The 20,260-nt window shown below is 47.5% G+C and overlaps 8 protein-coding genes across 8 annotated transcripts; 6 read left to right on the top strand and 2 right to left on the bottom strand.

The window, feature by feature from the left end:
• Positions 1 to 1,212: 1,212 nt before the first annotated feature.
• ANOM_002089 (sugar porter family MFS transporter) lies at positions 1,213 to 2,995 on the top strand (the record flags this gene model as incomplete). Its single annotated transcript, XM_015547346.1, has 4 exons — positions 1,213 to 1,527; positions 1,582 to 1,838; positions 1,892 to 2,183; positions 2,222 to 2,995. The coding sequence occupies 4 exons, from the start codon at positions 1,213 to 1,215 to the stop codon at positions 2,993 to 2,995; spliced, it is 1,638 nt and encodes a 545-aa protein (XP_015411026.1).
• Positions 2,996 to 4,234: 1,239 nt separating this feature from the next.
• ANOM_002088 (uncharacterized protein) lies at positions 4,235 to 4,777 on the top strand (the record flags this gene model as incomplete). Its single annotated transcript, XM_015547345.1, has 2 exons — positions 4,235 to 4,366; positions 4,460 to 4,777. The coding sequence occupies 2 exons, from the start codon at positions 4,235 to 4,237 to the stop codon at positions 4,775 to 4,777; spliced, it is 450 nt and encodes a 149-aa protein (XP_015411038.1).
• Positions 4,778 to 7,375: 2,598 nt separating this feature from the next.
• ANOM_002087 (transcription factor domain-containing protein) lies at positions 7,376 to 9,656 on the top strand (the record flags this gene model as incomplete). Its single annotated transcript, XM_015547344.1, has 6 exons — positions 7,376 to 7,471; positions 7,552 to 7,646; positions 7,782 to 7,861; positions 7,924 to 8,471; positions 8,548 to 9,290; positions 9,359 to 9,656. 6 exons carry the CDS (start codon positions 7,376 to 7,378, stop codon positions 9,654 to 9,656), a joined length of 1,860 nt encoding a protein of 619 aa, XP_015411024.1.
• A 140-nt stretch (positions 9,657 to 9,796) lies between these two features.
• On the bottom strand, positions 9,797 to 10,697 carry ANOM_002086 (uncharacterized protein; the record flags this gene model as incomplete). The annotated part of the gene is made up of 3 exons (XM_015547343.1): positions 9,797 to 10,092; positions 10,162 to 10,266; positions 10,367 to 10,697. 3 exons carry the CDS (start codon positions 10,695 to 10,697, stop codon positions 9,797 to 9,799), a joined length of 732 nt encoding a protein of 243 aa, XP_015411025.1.
• A 598-nt stretch (positions 10,698 to 11,295) lies between these two features.
• Positions 11,296 to 12,571, bottom strand: ANOM_002085 (uncharacterized protein; the record flags this gene model as incomplete). The annotated part of the gene is made up of 2 exons (XM_015547342.1): positions 11,296 to 12,390; positions 12,449 to 12,571. 2 exons carry the CDS (start codon positions 12,569 to 12,571, stop codon positions 11,296 to 11,298), a joined length of 1,218 nt encoding a protein of 405 aa, XP_015411022.1.
• Positions 12,572 to 14,106: 1,535 nt separating this feature from the next.
• On the top strand, positions 14,107 to 14,593 carry ANOM_002084 (uncharacterized protein; the record flags this gene model as incomplete). Its single annotated transcript, XM_015547341.1, has 2 exons — positions 14,107 to 14,312; positions 14,416 to 14,593. Coding segments are annotated over 2 exons (384 nt in total), but the record flags the coding sequence as incomplete, so codon positions are not given.
• A 1,510-nt stretch (positions 14,594 to 16,103) lies between these two features.
• On the top strand, positions 16,104 to 17,294 carry ANOM_002083 (uncharacterized protein; the record flags this gene model as incomplete). Its single annotated transcript, XM_015547340.1, has 1 exon — positions 16,104 to 17,294. The coding sequence occupies one exon, from the start codon at positions 16,104 to 16,106 to the stop codon at positions 17,292 to 17,294; it is 1,191 nt and encodes a 396-aa protein (XP_015411036.1).
• Positions 17,295 to 18,893: 1,599 nt separating this feature from the next.
• ANOM_002082 (uncharacterized protein) lies at positions 18,894 to 20,048 on the top strand (the record flags this gene model as incomplete). Its single annotated transcript, XM_015547339.1, has 1 exon — positions 18,894 to 20,048. The coding sequence occupies one exon, from the start codon at positions 18,894 to 18,896 to the stop codon at positions 20,046 to 20,048; it is 1,155 nt and encodes a 384-aa protein (XP_015411037.1).
• Positions 20,049 to 20,260: the final 212 nt, after the last annotated feature.

The following is a 20,260-nucleotide window of genomic DNA, read 5'->3' as shown; positions in this document are numbered from 1 at the left end:
AATGTTGGCTCTTCTTTTACTACTCATATATACTTGTTGATGTCTCTCCCTTTAATGTGTTACCCTATTACTGCTTTTACTTTCCTTTCAGCATATTTGCTCTTAGACCACCATGTGATAATGAATGACATAGCCAATCCTTAATTGAACAATCACAGAACGATCTGTCTCAATACATGAACGATTATGTTGCACTGTAATACAATTTCGAGCAATTGGTATGAGCTTATCTAATATCTACAGCGAAGAATGTCGATGTCATGGAAACACAGTAAAAGGTTTCAAACGGGTATTAATTCTCAATAGCTTGTGCCTTAAGGTACCCAGTAAGATGTAAGGTCAGGAAATGAGTCATGGATTGGAATGGACTGACATATTAATAGTCGACTTCGGCGATCCCTGACGCTCGATGATGCATGTTTCGTGCTATTTACATCTTAAGCTCGGATCCAATGAACCTAGAATATTCCGGAATGCAAAGACGCTAGTACCTTCCCATCATAGACACGGAATACCGAGAATTGTTATAAGCAAAAGTGCATATTTCCCGGGGGCCACCCTGCCGTACTTATTCGGTGGCAAACTACGCCCGCGTTTGGACAACGGTCAGCAGGGCAGAATGCGTTTCTATGGTTTCGATTACACCTCGAAGCGAAGACATGGTAGGAACCTTTATGAAGGTAAGCTATCTTGGTGGCACCCATGCTGTAATCTAGACGTAGGCCAAGCCCGCGGTGGCCGAATCGTGAAGGCTGAAGGGTCGTCGAGAACGGCTGGTTCCATGGATGGCAAACCGTCATGATTGGAACCACCCGCACTTGATGGCCAGTTCCAGCGTCCAGAAACTCTATATCCTCGGTCACCTGAACATGTTCACGTCAATTACTGGGACGGTGGACTTTTTTTTCCGTGGTACCGACGATCCGGGGTTATCTGGGGTTCACATCAACTCGCTTCTGGTTAGTAGACACAACCGTTTTTGAACCTCAGGGTGCTCGCACAATGGAATTCATGGTAATTACACGATGTACGACGCTATACAGGATTTTACTATGGGTGATGACCTCATCGGGGGAACTTGAACCGTCTCGGCTTTTCAACGTATAAAACGTGCGTTACATCGTCCGTTTATATCCTCCTATACTGAGAGGAGACTTCATTCATGGATTCAATTGACCCATACATTTAGTATATATTTTTATGAACTAGAAAATGGGGCTTCCCAAGCTGAAAATACCTCGCGCAAATGCAGATCGACCGTTCAAAGATGAAGTCGACTCAAGACCGCCGGATGGCGTCCTCCGCGACGGGGATGATGGCTTGGTCGACACCAAAGTCCCTTGGCTGACCTTTCGGTCATTTAGCATGTGTGTAGTCATCTCAATGGGTGGGTTTCTGTTCGGTTATGATACTGGTCAGATCTCCGGATTTCTGGAGATGCATAACTTCCTCGAACGATACGGGCAGCAAAGGGCGGACGGTACATATTACTTCTCAAACGTTCGATCGGGCCTCATCGTTGCTCTGGTATGACAGTCCTTCCCTCGTTCTAGATCAGCCACCTTGCTAAGCCTACGATAGCTCTCAATTGGCACCTTAATGGGTGCGTTAGTGGCCGCGCCAATTGCGGATCGGGTTGGTCGCAAATGGTGTGTGAGTGGCTGGTGTGTGATCCTCTGCGCCGGCGTTACAGTCCAGATCTCTTCCCCCGCGGGGAAGTGGTATCAGGTTGCAATAGGTCGATGGGTGGCCGGTCTGGGTGTGGGAGCCTTGTCGCTGCTGGTCCCGATGTATCAAGCCGAGACGGGCCCCAGACATATTCGAGGATCCTTAGTCAGGTGGGCATACCCCCAGAACGTATGATGTGCGCTAGATTCTGACCCAGACGCAGTACATACCAGTTGTTTATCACTCTTGGCATCTTCGTTGCCAACTGTATCAATTTCGGGACTGAGAAGAAAACCTCTACAGCCTCCTGGCGAATTCCGATGGGGGTGACGTATATTTGGGCTATTATTCTCGGGTTCGGGATAGCGATGTTTCCGGAAAGTCCGCGTTATGACTATCGAAAGGGCAAGGTGGATCGGGCCATCTCGACGCTGGCCAAGATGTATGGTATTCCGAAGAACCATCGCGCCCTGCAGATTGAGTTAGACGAGATCAAGGCAAAGTATGAAGAGGAGGTGCAACGCGGCAAGTGTCTTGGATCCAACTATTTAAGGCCCCTCGCATGTCATACCGCGTTGCTGTCGGGGTCGCCCTGCAAGCACTGCAGCAGCTTACGGGTGCCAATTACTTCTTCTACTACGGCACGACCATCTTCCAGGGCGCCGGAATCGAAAACAGCTACGTGACGCAGATGATCCTGGGCGGTGTGAATTTCGGGTCCACATTCCTGGGACTGTATCTCATCGAGAACTACGGCCGTCGTCGCTCATTGATCGCTGGGGCGCTCTGGATGTTCTGCTGCTTCATCGTCTTCGCCTCCGTGGGCCATTTCTCCCTGAATCGGGATGACCCGCCGTCTACCAAGGGCCCGGGCGTGGTCATGGTCGTGTTCGCCTGTCTCTTTATTCTGGGATTCGCCAGTACTTGGGGCCCCATGGTGTGGACGATTATTGCTGAGCTATATCCGTCGGAGTTTCGGGCGCGTGCGATGTCTCTTGCGACGGCGTCGAACTGGCTCTGGAACTTCCTTCTGGCATTCTTCACGCCGTTCATCACGAGTGCGATCGACTTCCAGTTCGGCTACGTCTTTGCGGGCTGTCTCTTCCTTGCTGCAGCTCTCGTCTATTTCGCCGTCATGGAAGGAAAAGGTCGCACGCTGGAAGAGATCGATACGATGTATGTGATGAAGGTGAAGCCATGGCAAAGCTCCAAATATGTCTTTCCGGATACGGAGCCGAGCGTTGTGGAGAAACGGAGGGCGTCTCACGCTTCGAACCTGAGTACTAACCCGACGACTATCGGCGAGGACCATGAGACTACGGTGTGAGAGAACGTAGATGTCGAGCCTGAGGCTATGTGGCTACGTCACATGCCTCCCCCGTACCCTAACCATCCAAACCAGACGCATATTACTAGAATTCCCATATATGATACACCTCATGAGACGTGGTGACCAGGTCGAAGATGACGTGATTAGACCGCTTGATGTCGACGTTTTTCTTGGAGTATATCGAAAGAGGGAGCTCTGTTATGACCCGCGCTGTGTTTTGTTAGCAATCGCCAGCCGCCGTGATGTATTTAGAATTCGATGTCGCTTAGCTTTGCGCTTTGAGGGTAGTTAACTGATGCAGATTAGTAATTGTTATGACTTCATGATGAAATGTTGGCCACTCCACCCTCCCTGAAGGTGGCCTCCCAAAATGCACGGACCTGGACAGCAAGGACTGGGTAAAACTATGGGGGAATCCAGATAGCAGCAACCAATTGTATCAAAGAAACAGGCCAGGATCGCCCTGGTGCAGATTATACATCATTCTTACCATGTTCGAGTTCCTCGATTTGATTGACCATTAAAGTTGGCGGCGCCTCAGGTAGTACGCAGTACCCACGGTAAGAGTCGCGAGACAGGGGAACCGGCTTAGAATGGGTCTTCAAGTAACGCGTTTCGAAGCTGCCCTAGACACTGAGGTCGCATTGGTAAGTTTGTCGCAACCCAACTATCGTGCACCCACCAGGTGGCGAGTCGCGTCATGTCGCGAGGGGCCGCCGTGCTGGACGGATCGTCAGGGCCTGTGTGAGTAAGATGCGAGGGAAATGTGCATCAGGATGTGAGATTCGTCAAACGAGGGGGACGGTATGTTCATTCGTAGGGGTCTTGTCATGGCGGGTGTGCGTGTTCACGATGCAACCGAGCATGTTTGGATTGACCAGCAGAGCTTCTCAGAGTGGATTCTGACTAAACTAACCTTTCGGGGAAATATATAAACTGTCGATCATCCCTTAAGCTTCGGCCGAAATCTCGGAGGCAATCAGAGGGGAGAAATGTTGGCTCCCTTGCATAAATCTCGGCTACGACTTGGCCGGGTGTTCTTATTAATTTAATTTAAGCTCTTGATAAACCGTCCTCTCAATCTCCACGGTTAACCCTCCCTAATTATTTCTGATTATATAGTGCCACCGTTCCGACGCGTCTCCCGGACCAAAACAACCCACTTTCCTTTTCCTTCTTCTTGATCTGACCTTGATTATCGTTTCTCGACCCGTTCGGATCCCCACTTAGTGATTAATGACTGGACGGCATTATCAAAGGCGTCTCGCACCGAAGGAGGAACTGCCGCCCATACCGGATGATCATCGCCCTGCCGAGCAGAACAAACGAAAACGAGCCTCATTAGCCTGCCTGGAGTGCCAACGAGACGTATAAAAGCAAGCTTTATCCAAGGTTCCATATTGTCAGCCCTAGTGTGGCCCCTGATCCCCATCACTAACCTCTTATCTTATCGTCTTCTAGTGTGGCCCTGGTCGTCCATGCGAACCCTGTCTGCTCAATCGACGGGAATGTATCTACGATGAATGCAACGACAAACGCCGCAAGATCTCCGCCGAGGCGACGGAGCGGAACCTGAAGTTTTATCGCAGCGCCCTGGAGAATCTGCTGCGCGCCATCCAGCTCGGCACCGAGTCGGACGTGGCCCACATGATCACTGACATCCGCAAGGGCGCCTCGCTATCGGAAATAACTCGCATCGCGGTCGATTGTTTGAATGATATACCCGCGACGGTGCCGGATCCAGGGGAACAACAGGACTCGGTCGCGAACCCTCGATGAATCTCATTTCCTCCCCTTTACTGGTTATTTTCGATTGCCCCCTAGACCCGTTGCCCGCGTGAAATGCTTGTGTGATATATGTCCTGGAGCCCCTCCACGTGTGGAAGCTTGGTCGGTGTCGTCGCGCTCGCGATGTCCCCCCTTTGGCTTTCAGATACAGAATGGCCTCTGTGGTAGTCTTGGTGGCTTGGTCTCCAACGGGCTAGAGGGTCTTACCTCCCCGGGTGGTTGCCCCCAACTGGCCTGCCTTCTTCGTTCAGGCCAGAGAGGCGCTTCCTGGGCCATTCTTTTCGGTTTCCAAGGATATACAGGGTATGATGAGGTTCCATCCACCCATGTCAGTATAACAAAAACCATCGCGAACAAAAAAAGTCGAAAGGAATCAAATTACATGGCTCTTGAAGCCGTTATCCTCCTGGATATCTGCAGATAGGGATACTGCAGAAGGGAGCTCGTCGCGACTGGAGTAATTATCCTCGAAGTCTCAGCGCATCCGTAGATAATGTATTACTGCAGACACCGACCTCTGCCATGTTTTATGGTTTGGGGGTAACTATCCCATGCTATCTTGACCGCGTACCTTGGTGTGGGGATTCCGCATTTTTTTACGATTCCCAGTTGACTCTGGTTATCACAAGAGATTAATTGAAGTATTACATCCATCTATTACTATATTCTTTTGAAAGGCGCTCAGGTACTTTGTCCATTTTACTGCAGCGAGAGGGTACTCTTGAAAAACTCCGAGGTACCAGCTGTTGGGTTGATAGATATATTTTGCTGCGTGGACCTTGTCAGACCCACATAGTTTACGTAAAGACATAGGCACTCATTTCACCTCATATACGCAGTACACCATACGTTGTTCCCTCTTTTAATGCAACTGACATATGAGAATGAGAATCGTCTATTGAGCGGGAAAAAAAAAGCAAAAAAAAAAAAAAAGAACATTATATGGAGAGTTGCGTTGCAAAAAGTGGTGACGAGCATGACATCATGGTGTATATTGAAAATCATGCGACGGATGAGCGACGAATGAGGGAATTCAAATCCTATCTTTGACCATGTGGAGACTGCTGTGATCGTTCTCATATTCCTCCTACATCAATGTTGAGATGTGCATATGGACTGTCACTACGTTACAGAAAGCCAGCTTTCGACGTCTCCGTCTTAGATCATGACCTCTAGCAGCATTCCCCTACGAAGCCGCCGGATAGCCGAGCTAACCTCTGATATGTTGGATTCGAGTTTGAGGCGCTATCGCATGTCGGACGTCAGTACGCGTCTTCGGCGAAGAGCGGTATGATATGCGACGTCGAGAAATATAAACAGCGAGCTTCTCAACGGAGCCTATAACGCCATGACATATTGGTCCCACTGGGGTTACATCGTCGGATCAGGGCTGTCCGTCACCATCATATTACCCCCGGCTATTTGACAAAAGACTAGTCCAGAACGGATTGAACTATGTGGGGGGTTTCATTGAACGATGACAGCCTGGGTGGATCCACTCATCGTTACCTTAGCTGCGTAGGACATCTACGATATATTTTGGGAGTAATGGGCTACTGTGCCCGTTCTGCAAATAATTCTTTGCCATTTCGAGCTGTCCATCAACTTCTTTTATATGGAATGAATTCTGGAAGAGTAAGAATTTGGTGACCATATATCCAGCATGGGTGTCCTGCCCTGTGGTCAATGATCCCTGTTATTCTCTTCCTGAACTAGTCGAAACTTGCCTCGCAGTCCAGGCAGATATTTGCCTGTGCGTGTATGTCTGACTATGTCCGAGTACCTGTAGCCGGGCTGTTTCTATAGCGTTCGGTACAAGGTTAACATCGTCTTAATTCTATCCTGGATGCGTTTAGAGTCTATACTCTCTCGTCCCAAGACAGTGCTGCTTAGGGTTACTATTACTGATACCGGGAAACTCGTGCAAGTAATCTCAATGCTGGCACAGAATACTTTACCAAGACAGTTGGCTTTCATTCTCAAGTCCGGCAGAAAGTGGAAAAGCTGACGGCACTGGGAGAGCATATCGCGATAGTATCTTCAAGAGACTATCACGGCTGAGAGATTGTGTAGGCTACAACGTCGCGACAAAGTATTGGAAACTTGCCCCCCACGAATTGTGAAAGCCTCGCGAGACAGGGACGGAATGCCAGCCGAAGGCGCATTGGACTTTGCAGAGCAAATTGACGACCTTGGTTTCCCTAAAGGCGTGAACGGCTTGACATCTGACATCTGCACGTCTGATGGACCTGTATCTGTATCGTGGTAGCTGACGAGGCTGCGAATATGTATCCATCTATAGCTTAGCTTTCATATTCTTTGCCCAAGAATTGTTGATTTACCTTCACGTCTTCCAGATTTGAGGCTGAAGCGAGAACCTTCCTATCTTGGTTAATGCCATAGAACCCTCGCCGCTGAGTAAGCGGAGAGCCAGTTAGTTGGTCCGTTGATTGGCCCATTAAGATGGCCAGACATAAGCGCCAACGAAAGACACCGATGGTAATGAACCTGCCCTCTTCGAGATTTTTGATGATCTTGGTGGATTAATCATGTTCTCTGTAAGGTGATTGTGCGCACTAATAGTAAAAAATGCCCAAAGACACTATATCGCGCAGGGCCAAGCGCGGCCCCTCAGCGCCCAAGAAGCAGCGGCGCCGAGCATGTGATTCATGCTACAAGAGAAAGGTGATATTCTTCTCTATTTAGCGTTGGATGGAATAAGATCCACTGTGTCGATCTTGGCTTAACCCTTATGGCCTTTGCAGATACAATGCGATGCGGAGTTTCCACAGTGTAATTGGTGCAAGCATCACAATCTTGCTTGCACATACAACAGACTTCAGACTCGCACGCAACCACGGTATGTATAATATAAATTCCCCGCCACAAATAGTTCGCTATCATTATGAGCGGTATTGTTTATTGGGTTTTGGTCCAGCTATTAATCAGATTGGCTGCTTTGGCCATTCGTCACTGACCCCGTGGATTTCACTAGGGACCAGCTACATCTGCAGCTCTCTGAAAAATCGTCAGAAACAGATTCTAACCTTAGCAACCCTGATGTGAATCTTCACAGTTAGTATAGTCTATATCGAAAACTTTGTCGACAGGCATCCACGTGTCTTACATCTACCTAGGTGCCTCTACAGGCTCCAGCGCAGGCTCAAGGCGCACCCAACCTTCGAGTTTTGGTCTAGACTCCATGACCTGCTTTAATTGGATGCATCTGTTATCCGATGAAGGTCAGAAATGGATTGAATCTCGGACAGGAGAAAAGGTCCGCTTCGAGGAGCTATATGCCCCTGATCTTCCCTGGGCCAACACGCGTCGACTTTATATGGAAACTCTGAATTCCAGCTCCATTCGTGAACTCCCGAGTCGATGCTCGGTGGAGGGCTACGTCAAGCAGTACTTCGCGTCGTTCCAAAGCCTTGTCTTTCCCGTGATCAGCCAGTCACTCTTTGAGAAGACCCTAGATCTTGCGTACGGACCACGCAGCTCTTTTGGCTCAGCCAGTGCTAGGTCATGTGTCTATGCATTCATCGCTGTGGTGAACCTTTTTGAGGTTGGGGACAACTTCCAGGAAGCCATGGATTGCGGGTACTTTGCCTCGGCGGCACAAACCTTCATGGTCCATATCACTCAAGAGATGACCATTGACGGACTCCAAGCGGTCGTAATGCTTGTACGTGGTTATTTCATCTATGAAGATTCCCACCGCTTGCTTCATCACCTTTCGAACGATACTAACAACATGCAAGATTCTATTTCAGTACTTCCTAGGAGATTTACAGGCGGCGGCCGTATCTGTATCAATCGCCACCCGCCTCCTGTATACCCTTGGCGCCAATACCATGTCTGGTGCGTATTCACCTGATGGTTCGCATTCCCATGACGAAAACATCGAGGAATGTCATTTGCGATATCTATTCTGGATTTGCTATTCATTCGACAAGGATATTTGTTTACGAACCGGACAGCCCCCCGCGATCAACGACAGCTATTGCAACCTGACACTCCCGTCTGACTACGCGCGGCTGCAGGACTCTAATATTCTGCGAGACACCATGTCAATGGATACCCACACTCTTCCGCTGTTTCCATGGGATCTTCGACTCTCCAAGATCAAGTCCGAAGCATACGAGGCCCTTTACTCTGTCGGCGCCCAGCGCAAATCCGACTCCGAAATCCTGTCCAGCATCCGGAATCTTGACGAAGCACTAGAGCAGTGGAGGGTATCTCTACACGCCGACGTCCGGCCCACCTTATTATTCTCGCACGAAATGCCGGTGAGTGCGAAGCTGAACACGCAGGCAGTGATGCTGCGACTTGCGTACTATCACTGCGTCACCATGATCCACCAAGCCAGCGAAAGAGGCCGACTATCGAAGGAAGGCACCGCAGGTGGGATTAATACCAGTATCAGCCTGGCTATCAATGCCGGCACGTCAACGCTGTCTTATCTCCAGACAGTATTGCCCGTAGTGAAGGGTGAATGCTTTTGGTAAGAGACCATGCTCTGACTATACCTTAAGAAACTCGTAACTAACTGCAGTGGTTTCCGAAACCAAGGGTCCTCCTCTTTTACGCCATAACTGCCATCCTGACTCTCTTTCGCAATACCCTGCATAACCCCCTCGGCCCTAAAGCTCATTCCCACGTGCATATACTGCGCGAAGTTCCAGATTTGATCCGCCGAATTCCTATTCGAAAGCTCACATTGGGTGAAGCTATTCACTTAAGATTCCTGGATGGGTTCACTACCGAACTGGCGAGGTTAGGTGCATGCGCCATCTCTCAAGCGGAACAAGAGGCGGTGGTTTTGAGCGGTACTCAAGTATTGGATTCGGGTGTTGAATATCCTTTATGATATTATACAATGTACAAAGTCCCAATCCTTCCCAAGACATGTTCGCTCAACCTAGATTCCAAAATAATAGACGAGTCACAGTTTGAAACAGTGAACTGCAAAAGTCTAACAATCCCAGCGTATACCTAGCTATTCCCACCCTATCCCACACAATGACTAACCCCAGCCTCGACGAGCAGCTTACAATACTGAAAATGAAGCCATACCACAGGAGGTGGAAACAGTGCCTCCGTAGTGTGCTCGACACCATTGAAGAAGATATTCTTCAGTCGGAATTCAGCCACCCGATTCTTTGCGTCGATATCAACGGTTATTTCCGAAATATTATCCATCTCACGAAGTTTATCTTGCTCCTCCGTCGGGGACATTCCACCCCGCATGACGATAGACCTAGGGGTCTTCTCCAGAACGATGAAATGGTCTGTTACGATGGTCCCTATCCTCTGTATTAGTGCTTCCTAAGTCCGGAGATTGAAGACAACTTTAAAATAGAGATCATACATACCTTCATCATAAGAGCTATGAAGCAACTGCTCCTTACTCCACAGCATGGAATCATTGGTTTCATCCTTGCATAGCAATGTCAGAATCCTCCGTTGGATTGCGTAGCCTGTTCACCATATACCTTCTCATCAGTCTTGCATGCCACAAACACCCCGATTCATCGTTCCATAACCAATGCACGCTTGACAATCATCAACAAAACTCACCATATCCACCCCAAACACCCCCACAAAATCTTTCCAAAAGCTTGGAGCCACCATTGAGATGGTCCTCCACTAGTTCGGGGTTTACCTCCGATAGAGGGACCTTCCGTACGCAAGAATCGTCTAAAGAGGGGTGTTGATGGGGATTAAATCGATGAAAATACTTGCTCTGAAACAAGGGATCATTTCCAGGACCGAAGGGCTCGAAGTAGCAGTGGCGGGACCATAGCTGCCAGGTTGCGGCGCTGGTTAGGCCTGTTAAGATGGTGTATTTGCAGAATGTGAAGATTCTGGGTGGTATGAATCTGTGTTTGAGTCTGCCGAACGAGGACATGATTGGGGGCGAGGGTTGAGGAGTTTCTTGCTTTGAGAATGCGAATCGTGGAAGGGAGGATACAGCGGCGTATCATGTTTCGGGGGACCTGGATATTTATACTGGGTCTAGTGCAGGTACTGGCCATGAACGATAATAATAGTCATGGCTCATCTCATTCTGGCCGCTTATTCAGCGGACTGCGGGATAGGAGTTGGGGTTTGAGGTTTTTGAAGGTATGTGCTATTCTTCCTTTATGTGTGGACAGATATTATGAATCTAGCGTTATCTCTAAAGGATGTAGGCTTACTAGCCTTTTCAAGTAGGGATTAACGTGTGCTTAATCGTAACATGCATGCCTCTGATCAGATGGCTAGGGTGGATCTACTAAAAACATATAGGACTTGAATATTTAGAAGGATAAGCCTCACGAGTAGCCAGAGAACTCTAGAGCTTTATGACCTATATTACACCAGGATTTAGATGGAATGTAATCATTGTGATAAGCAAATAGTACCAGCTGGCGATTGCTAGATCATGACTGTGGCGCATACAAGCAACAGAGCTAGATGAAACTTTTCAAATTAAATGAGATTTTCGTGGAATGCCTCCTCATAAATTATCCTGCTATTATCAGTCCCCCCCATAATCCAGTTCCTGCTTCAGCCAAGCTCCCCCGACGGTGCGTTGACTCTGCCATGTCAATCGAAGTACAGAAGGGATCGTCTTTAACCGTCAGGCACACCCACATGCGCTCACACACCGTCGTGAGATGGTCAACCAAGGTCGCCTCGGCCGGTCCCACATCATCCCCCTGTAAATACAGCACAAGCCTTTCGAACTCAGGCATGAAAGTGACATGTAGTCGAACTAACTCCTCCAATGCAGAGACGAGCTCGGGGAAGTAAATGTGCACGACGTCAGTAATCTCGAGAGACTTGAGCGATGCGGGCAGTAAATCAAGGAGGGATTGTGGAGCAGCGCCATATCTATCCTCGATGTTTGTATTTGGCAGTTGCACGAGATTGGCATGCCTCATGGATAGGTGTTCTAGAACATAGAACTCCCTGAAAGACCCGAGCGGAAAATCGTCACGTAGGAGATGAAGGTATATCTCCTCACCTCTCCGCAAGGCACGGTCTTCCTTGTATGAAATGTGAAACCTGAGACAAAGATCCTTGAGGGTTTTCATGCACGGCACAAGACATGTGCGGAATCCGATAGGATCGAAGATATAGTTGACGCATTCCATTATTCCGATATCAACTTGCAAACGTTCTAGCTTGCTGCACGCTTCGATCCACTCGCCCAGGCCTCGACAGCCGTAAACTGGCGACATCACAAGCTCAGTGACCAGCGACATGCGGCCTGTCACGCCGCGAAAATTCCATTTTCCGCTGCGTGGAAAAGACTCCCACAATCCGACGCCCTCCATCGTACGAACAGCGGGTAGATAAAATAAACCCGTTGAATAGCCCGAAGTATGTTGGAACAAGCTGAAGTGGCTCCTGAGAGTGACCTTCTGTAGGAATGAGAACGGAGTGGTCGTGCGAAACGGCGCTTGACGCAAGGCCGCTTTGTCAAAGATACTATTCATAAACTCTTCATCCCCATAGGCGAGCGTGATGCTCTTCAGGTTATTCAAGCGAGTAAGCAGCACACCAAGCCAGGCCTCATCGGAAAATTCTCGTAGGTGTGCAGCCCACCGACATGTCTCGTTTTCAAATTCACATATCTCCTCTAATGAAGGACAGGTGGAGAGATGAATATACTCGAGGGGAGTTGAATAGCGATTGCAGTCGGCGAGAGCAGTTGCTCAAGACCAGTTTCGTGAAAGGATCGTCGTCGATGTATTGCCCAAGTAAAAGGAGCAACTCGTTCGGTAGTCTATCCATCTTGGAGAGTCCGTGTTGTTCAATGGGAAGTCTGCTAATCAGCCGTGATCTGTTGGATCGTCGCATCGTAGATCTCTCTGATTAGACGGAACGATGAAGATTGCACACCTTATACTAGCGTAATGGGAGTTGGCGATTTCACTTTCTTGTTGGACATCAGATCTAACGTACTCCGTGCCAATCCGGCCTGTCGTTATGTCTATATCGAAGGCTGCCTGGACTCTGAAGAAGTCGGCAGAACTCAGGTTGTAAGCTTCTGTCGTACGGATCACAGAAGGCGTATCGAGCTTTGACATGTAGTCTCCGTGTAGCTACACTGCTCAGCAATATCACCACCTATAGACAATAAGAAATGAATCTGCAGGTCAAGCACTGTGCAGGTGTAAACAAGACTGACACTGTAGTGGGGTGAGCTTGTCACACGATCCTATGCCACGCATATAATAGGTAGCCAGGTTTATAGAGTATGAAAGTCAGACAAGCTCTCTATTATTTCATGGGCTGGACCAGCCGGTAGTGTAAGCATGTATGTGTGACGAAGTGAGCGCTGATTTCCGCGATTCGACATTGATAGTAGCGGAGTGACCACCGGCAACCGCTTTACAACACCAACTTTAGAATAGAATAAATCGATGATTATCTATCAAGGGGGAAGTAAGAGTTATAACAAACACCACATGATTCATACTATCTTTTTCATTGTTACTATTTCTGCTGGAGTTTATTTGGTACCTATCCATGTTGTATATGGATAGGAACTCGCTTTGTCGAGCGCCGAAAGCCCCTCTGTTCATATTGACGTATACCATGAGCCTATTGAGTATATGGAGTTCAAATAGTTCTAGAAATGTGTTCAAGACGATATTACAAACGAAGGAGAGTAAGTATGAGACCTGGCGAGTTGGTCCGCCCTAGCCCTAGCCCGGATAGACAGAGCTCTTGTATAGCCTTAATCCTAGAATCAATGCTGATATGAGACAATCCTCACTTCTTCATGACATACAGAGTAGTGGCATGATGAGAGGGCTGGAATTATGGATGATGATTGATAAACATGTTATTTAGTGTGGGGAATTGGCTGAGTCGATCCAATGGAGTACTGTGTCTCCACCGGATACGAGGAGACACTAGCAGGGTAGAAAGGGCTCGGAGATACTCAGAATTCGTCTGAATCGTCTGGAGCTCCTATAGTGGATTTCTTTCAATCCTTATGGTGATACGGAGGGGATTACAGTATATACATACAGTATTCTCTGTTACCACCCTTTCAATCCACAGAGTTCTGCCTTAATTCTGAGCTATAGTGAGAACTAGTGTAAAAGCCCTGACTGATTCATAGACCTCGGCATCCACTCTGAGTCATGCGCACTAGTTCCTAAAAGATGGACGGGCAATTGGCAGAGATAAGAAATATAAAGCCCGTCATACTCTCCGAGGCTAAACTCAAGCTCCAAGTCTTTCAATAAACCGCCTAACTCTTTATTTTCCCAAATGTGACCTAATACCCCCATTACTTTCATATATCCCATGGTAGCATGTCGTCATACGTTCTCAATACCGGCGACTGGCTCGAACCAGGTCAGAGTCTGAAGAGTAGAAACGGCGGAGTTGAGTTTAGCGTGCAAGCTAATGGCACGATCGCCCTCTATCACTGGGGTCAATGTGTGTTCCAGAACACAACCGAGCAGCGCAACGATATCAAGGGTTTGAAGATGAACAAAGATGGAAATCTTTGTCTGTAGTACGTTTCCCAGTCTTCTTTGTGTCCCCATGCTCCACGTTATTGCCACCGTACGTTTGTTCCAGCCATGGGTTCTCTAGGGCTGATACAGTGTCTTGTGTAGTACCAAACATGGCAAAGCCGTCTGGCAGACCGACACAGCTTATCCCATAGGGGACCGCAGTGTGGTCTGCGTCGTGCAGGATGATGGTAACATCGTTCTATACAGGGGTGACAGAGCCATTTGGTCCTCTAATACCCCAATTGCTCTTGATCATGTTTGCTTTGGCAGTTGCATTCGGAGTCATGGGGATCCCAGGGGCTTGGAGAAATAGGGGTTTTGTATTATCCATCGCGTGTAATCTGTATATACAGCCTGTATTTTATCACAATGCTAGATATTGAACTCCCGTGCTTGATATACGAAAAAGTCAGTATTGGTTAGTCTTGCATAGCCTGAGGTATCCTTAATGCACTATTTATATCCAAGCCCATACCTAGCAGGTAACCTACTCGTCCGTAGGCTTTACTGTGCTCTTGAATACTCAGACATGGTGTTGGGAATTCCATTAATCTGAAATAGTTATAAGGGTTATGGAAAAGAATAGAAAGAGGTAGAGGTGATGTCTATGAATAATGTCCTATTCACTACCATGAGTCTTATGTCAGAACTTATGTCTGTGATTACATACTAGAATTTCCTTCTCGAGGCACCGGCAAATGCTTCGAAAAAGGTAGTAAGATTACCATCACGTCTCCATTGATGTGTCTATGATCTAATGATACCACCTGCAGCCTCTTTGGGTCTTAGTTTGGTCTGAGCCTTTGCGCATTTCGTCCTTGTTTCCATGTTCTTTATGTGTGCTCGGTCCTATTCCACTCGTTCCCTCATAAATCACTGTACGGTTAAGTGTATACAGAGCTTGGTACTTTTATATCACTCATACATGCACGCAGCCAGGAATACGTGATTGGCAGCCCGAAGAGTTAACCATTCCATATGCTCTATTTTCACATTTGCTTCCTAGTGAAACCACACTATCTGGCCCAGATATCAAGTATCGGCTTTTAGAAATAAACACCTTAAAGTCAATGGAAATTGGCATTATGTGCCAAGACACTTTGGCCTTTCCCAAAGCTGATGGTAATACAGGAAGGCAACAATGAACATCATCTCGGACCATTCCCTCGAAGATGTATACTTAGCCGAGATAAAGATGGAGTTACCCGACTTAGACATGGAAATGGCCCATCGGGGTTGAAAGGAAAGACACAAAAAAGTCTGACAAGGCACCTCCCAATAGCACTCTGGTACATCACGCACCGGAACTTTTCAAATAGGGGTTCATTTAAGTCCCTGTTGGTATCTCCGTACATGTCCTGGACTGGAAAATGCCAAATGGTTTATAGTACTAGTTTAAATCAGTTCCATTGCCCGGAAGGGTCACTCTTATGGTAGATAAATCCCATGTAGATCGGCTAGAGACCCCGGCAGTAGTCGGTTTCAACGAATATGAATATCTATAAAAGCTGTACGATTCCAACCGTGGATGATAACTTCATTCCTCCAAGCCTAGCACCCGTTGGCAAGTCCTCATCAAAGAGTCTTCACAGCTGTTATTTCATTTTACATTTACCCGGTTCATCTTAGACGCATCAGCTCGTTAGTGTGAAAACGATACGAATAGAAGCAATTGGTGTGCCACAGCCATCCTATATCTGGTGACGGCAGCGAACATCACTCCTCTACGGCAAGCCTCCTTCGCCTTCCGTCAGCCGCGCCTTATCACCAGTCACTCTGGAATCTACAAAATGCTTCCTCACAAGCTGATCTATTCTGCAGATGGAGGTCCAAGGGATTATCGTACCCTCCTGAACTTTCCCCCACAATTTGCAATTTTTTCGCGATGTTGGGATATAGAATCCGTACAGGATCCGGAGCCACCGCATTTATTTCTCTCCGATATTGAGCGTGACAAGCTAGCCTGCAAGAAGGCGATAGAGTACGATCATGAGTGGCTGTGGACGAAGTCAACTTGCGCCGACCATATTTCCAGCAACGACCTCTTGAGATGTATCTATGACATCTATGCGAAGGCATCCCTATGTTTTGTATATCTATCTGACATTGGACCCCACCAGGATTGGAAGGAGAGCGTCTGGTTTAGGCGGACAGATACACTCCTAGAACTGGTGGCCTCGGGGAACATACTCTTCTTCAGAAGCGATTGGACGAAGGTGGGTAGCAAAGATGACCTTTGCGAGGAGCTGTCTCTTCTCACAAACATCGATGAGAAGGTACTAAAGGACCCCGGAAAAGTGCAAAGTTGCAGCGTGGCCGAACGTATGTCTTGGGCATCTCACCGACAACCTCCTGTTAATAGACACGGCAAGCCAATAAACGAAGAATCCGCGTACTGTATGATCGGAATCTTCCGTGTGTCCGAGTCGTTTGTTCCAGAGTACGGCGTTGGCCTGAAAGAAGCGATGCTTCAGCTCCAGCATGAAATCATGGAAGCATGCCCCAATGACCTTTCAATATTCGAATGGACACACAGCGATATTAATGACCCACGTACAAATGGAATCCTTGCGGGATCGCCATTCCAGTTCCGCTGGTGCCATGATGTTGAAATAGTTAATGTTAGGGAAACGATAGAGAAGATACCAAGAAGTGAATCAAGTGATGAGATGTTTTCTATCAAAGTGCACGCTATCGCTCAGGGTCCGGGCCAGATCAGCTGGGTCCTTAACTGCTACCACCGTGAGTTTGGTTCTCATTCGTGCACGCTCATTCCTCTGAGCAAAGAGCCGCCCAAATCGCCCGAAACGACTACAGTAGGGTGTCACCGTACGGACATTAGCAAAGTAAGCAATATTGATCTTTCATTCGTGGACAGGAAACAGACAAGAACCGGACGCCTCTACATCAGGAAAGATGGAACTGCCTTCTTTCGGCGGGGGGACTTTGCTGCCAATCCCCCTGATGTTTTGATGGACTAGGGTGTTCTGCCTTTTCTATCTAGATGAATGAGCGAACAGCTTATCCTTTGTTACTTCCCATACATCCACTGCCTCAATCTGTTGTATGTTTCCACGTTTTCCAAGCTCAGCGCTCGGTGTCACTCCTTGCAAATTCTTACAAATTGTTTACCAGATGGCCCAATGACGATGCCATCTGTCTGGCCACTCTTTCTTTTGACATGCTCTATCTGGTTTTCTAGACATATTACAAGAGTTTATCAGAATGCAATTGCTGGTTCACCTAGTCCATCTGGTTTATACATGTCGTAATAAGAGCTCAGTAGCATTGATTGATCCCACGGGTGGAAGAAGACTCAATGCAGTAGGCTTATTGAACCAATCCCATATTTAGTGAGTTATAAGACGGTTTACCAAGGGGATGTGTTCGGCAGCGTCCAATAAAAGTCTAAAGACTTTCCTGAGGTGAATGGTAGTTCTGCTGAACACACTACATTGTAGCGGTGTTTGGGCTTTTCAGACAAATTGGGCTACCTCGGCTCATGGTCCTCTACTTCAAGATTCATCTTCCTTAGCCCGATCCCTTCTATTACCTTTCATTCGATTCATTATTCTATCATTTCGCTTCAATCAGCTTCAGGATAGGGGTGTCCAGCCGTATTGGTCTGATGGTTTTCTTTGAGCATCCCGCAATGGTTATGTAGAAGGTCAATGGGTAACGGATTAGATGAATAAAGGTCTCTTAGAGCCAGACGGGGAGTTGTTTGAGATTCCTTTGTGGTCAGTTGGGGTTTTTTGTCCAGTCATTGGACCCACTGCTTTCAGTGTTTTATCTGAATCATATAATCACGGTGCTACACAAACAATGCCCTTTGACACTGAGTTTCGGCTGTAGTGGTCGTGACAATGAACAGGCAGATATAGCACGGTGCATGTTCGGTTGCATATGGATACAAGTAAAGGGAAATAACAGCATGGCGAATCAACCTACGACATCCAAGCCGGATTACTTAGGGCTGTCTGGTAGGTACGCAGTGATGATGATGCGAGACCATGAAGACTAGGCCAGCAATAAAAGGCTTGCAACTCTCCTGCCATCGAGGACATAAATACGGTATGAAGAAACGGCCCGTTAGCATGGCGAATAAGAGAACGATCTCATTAAGTACCTACTTCGGTGCCCTACCAAGTCTACAAATTTAGCACAACAGCACCAAATTGAATTCATTGATATGTAGTTGGAGAAAGCTCCATAGATAGCTCTGATTGGGTATCTTAAGATCGCTCAACAGCCATAGTCGAAACATTTGAAAGGCCATTCTCCAGTTTTATATTAATGGTTCGGAAGGACCCGCTGCATTCTGAGGCAGTGTGGGTGATGCACGCCTGCTCTGTCCATCAGAGGTATCCCTATAACCAGTTGGCTTTCTTTATAGACCTAGAGCCTTTGTCCAACATGGTCGTCCTTGATAGCATCGTGGTTATAAGAGCTGAGAACCTGCCATCCTAACGATTGCCCAATCCAATGCTACAAATATATCAACATCAAAGCAAGATTATTTCTGATTTACGTTCTAGTTTGACCCCTCACGCTGCTATCTCCTCTAATTCCCGAACATAATGGAACGTGTCGCAAGCTCTCGGGATAATAACCATATTGAGGGCTCAGAAGCGACGCAAGCTACCCCAATATATGCAAGTGTTCTGAATGGGAGCCTCAAGCCGTGCCCACCGGAAGACGTACAGGTCAGCATTTTCTCCTATACCTGGAGGGATTTTAAGCCCGGTTCGCCAGTTACGGAGAGAAAAGACACAATGTGTACAAAATACGCAACCTGGGTTGGCAGAGCGTACGTGCAACTCGCTACCTGCTTTAAATTCAATGGTGAAAATATCATGCCGCAAGAGGACATGGATATTTTGCAGTATTCGTGGTACCGAAGGGCAGCTGTGTGCTTGGTCTATCTCAAGGATGTCCAGTACACAGATAGTGGTCCGGAGATGAAAAATAGACTTCGAACAAGCCAGTGGCTTCGAGAGCCCTGGGCCTTGCAGGAATTGCTGGCTTCACAGCAAATCTACTTTTATTCTCAAGAGGGCACATACTTTCAGGAGACAAAGTCCAGTTTACTCGACTGGTTTGAGCAAGAGACTGCGATCGAAAAGTCAATCCTCCAGCATCCTCAGAACGTAGAGAATGCGTGTATCGCGAAGCGTATGTCCTGGGCAGCCACTCGAATCTATGACACGCCGGATGCGGTACACAGCCTAAAGGGAATATTCAATGTGAGTATGGCTTCGAAGCGGGATAAAAGTACACGCGATGCTTTTCACCGGCTGCAGATAGAGCTGATAAAGAAGTATTCCCGTGATCTTTCGATATTCGCGTGGAAGGTTGACCATCAGAATGGGCCTCTCAGTCACAACATATTATTGGCAGATTCACCCAGGGAGTTTGCCTCATGCTCGAGGCTCGAACTCTGTGAAATCCAGTTGCCTGTGTCGCAAGTTTCTAGAGGTGATGAAAATATATACCTCAATATTCCTCTCCGCCATATGGGGAATATTTATAACATGTTATACCTTAACTGCTATGAACCTGATGAACTACTTGCTATAGGGATCCAGATCATAATTATGCCAGAAACACAGTCCGTTCGCCGGTTTGATGTTACTGAGACCAAACGTTGGTATAAAAACCCCGAGTCGGCGAATATCAGAAGCAGACGTTTTGTTATAAAACCATCGGGGGAGGTAACAATTGAGAGAAACTAGTCTCGCTAGTAAGAATGCAGGGAAAGGCTGGCACAGTCAGAGGAGAGACAGCGTCATCCATGCAGAGCAGTCTTGCTCCCACTTCATTCCTCGGAGGCCACGGAGCCTGTACTGGTTACCTTTAAGATGCTGAAAAAACTTGCGTATTAATGACGAATTGTTATACGTTTTAAGTACATCCACGTACCTTCTATTTGACGGTCTTGCTATGC

The sequence above is a fragment of the Aspergillus nomiae genome, assembly GCF_001204775.2.
Source record: "Aspergillus nomiae NRRL 13137 chromosome Unknown contig00019, whole genome shotgun sequence".
Taxonomy (NCBI): domain Eukaryota; kingdom Fungi; phylum Ascomycota; class Eurotiomycetes; order Eurotiales; family Aspergillaceae; genus Aspergillus; species Aspergillus nomiae.
Note: the sequence above shows the minus strand (reverse complement) of the source record. Positions and strands in the feature narration are given on the sequence as shown.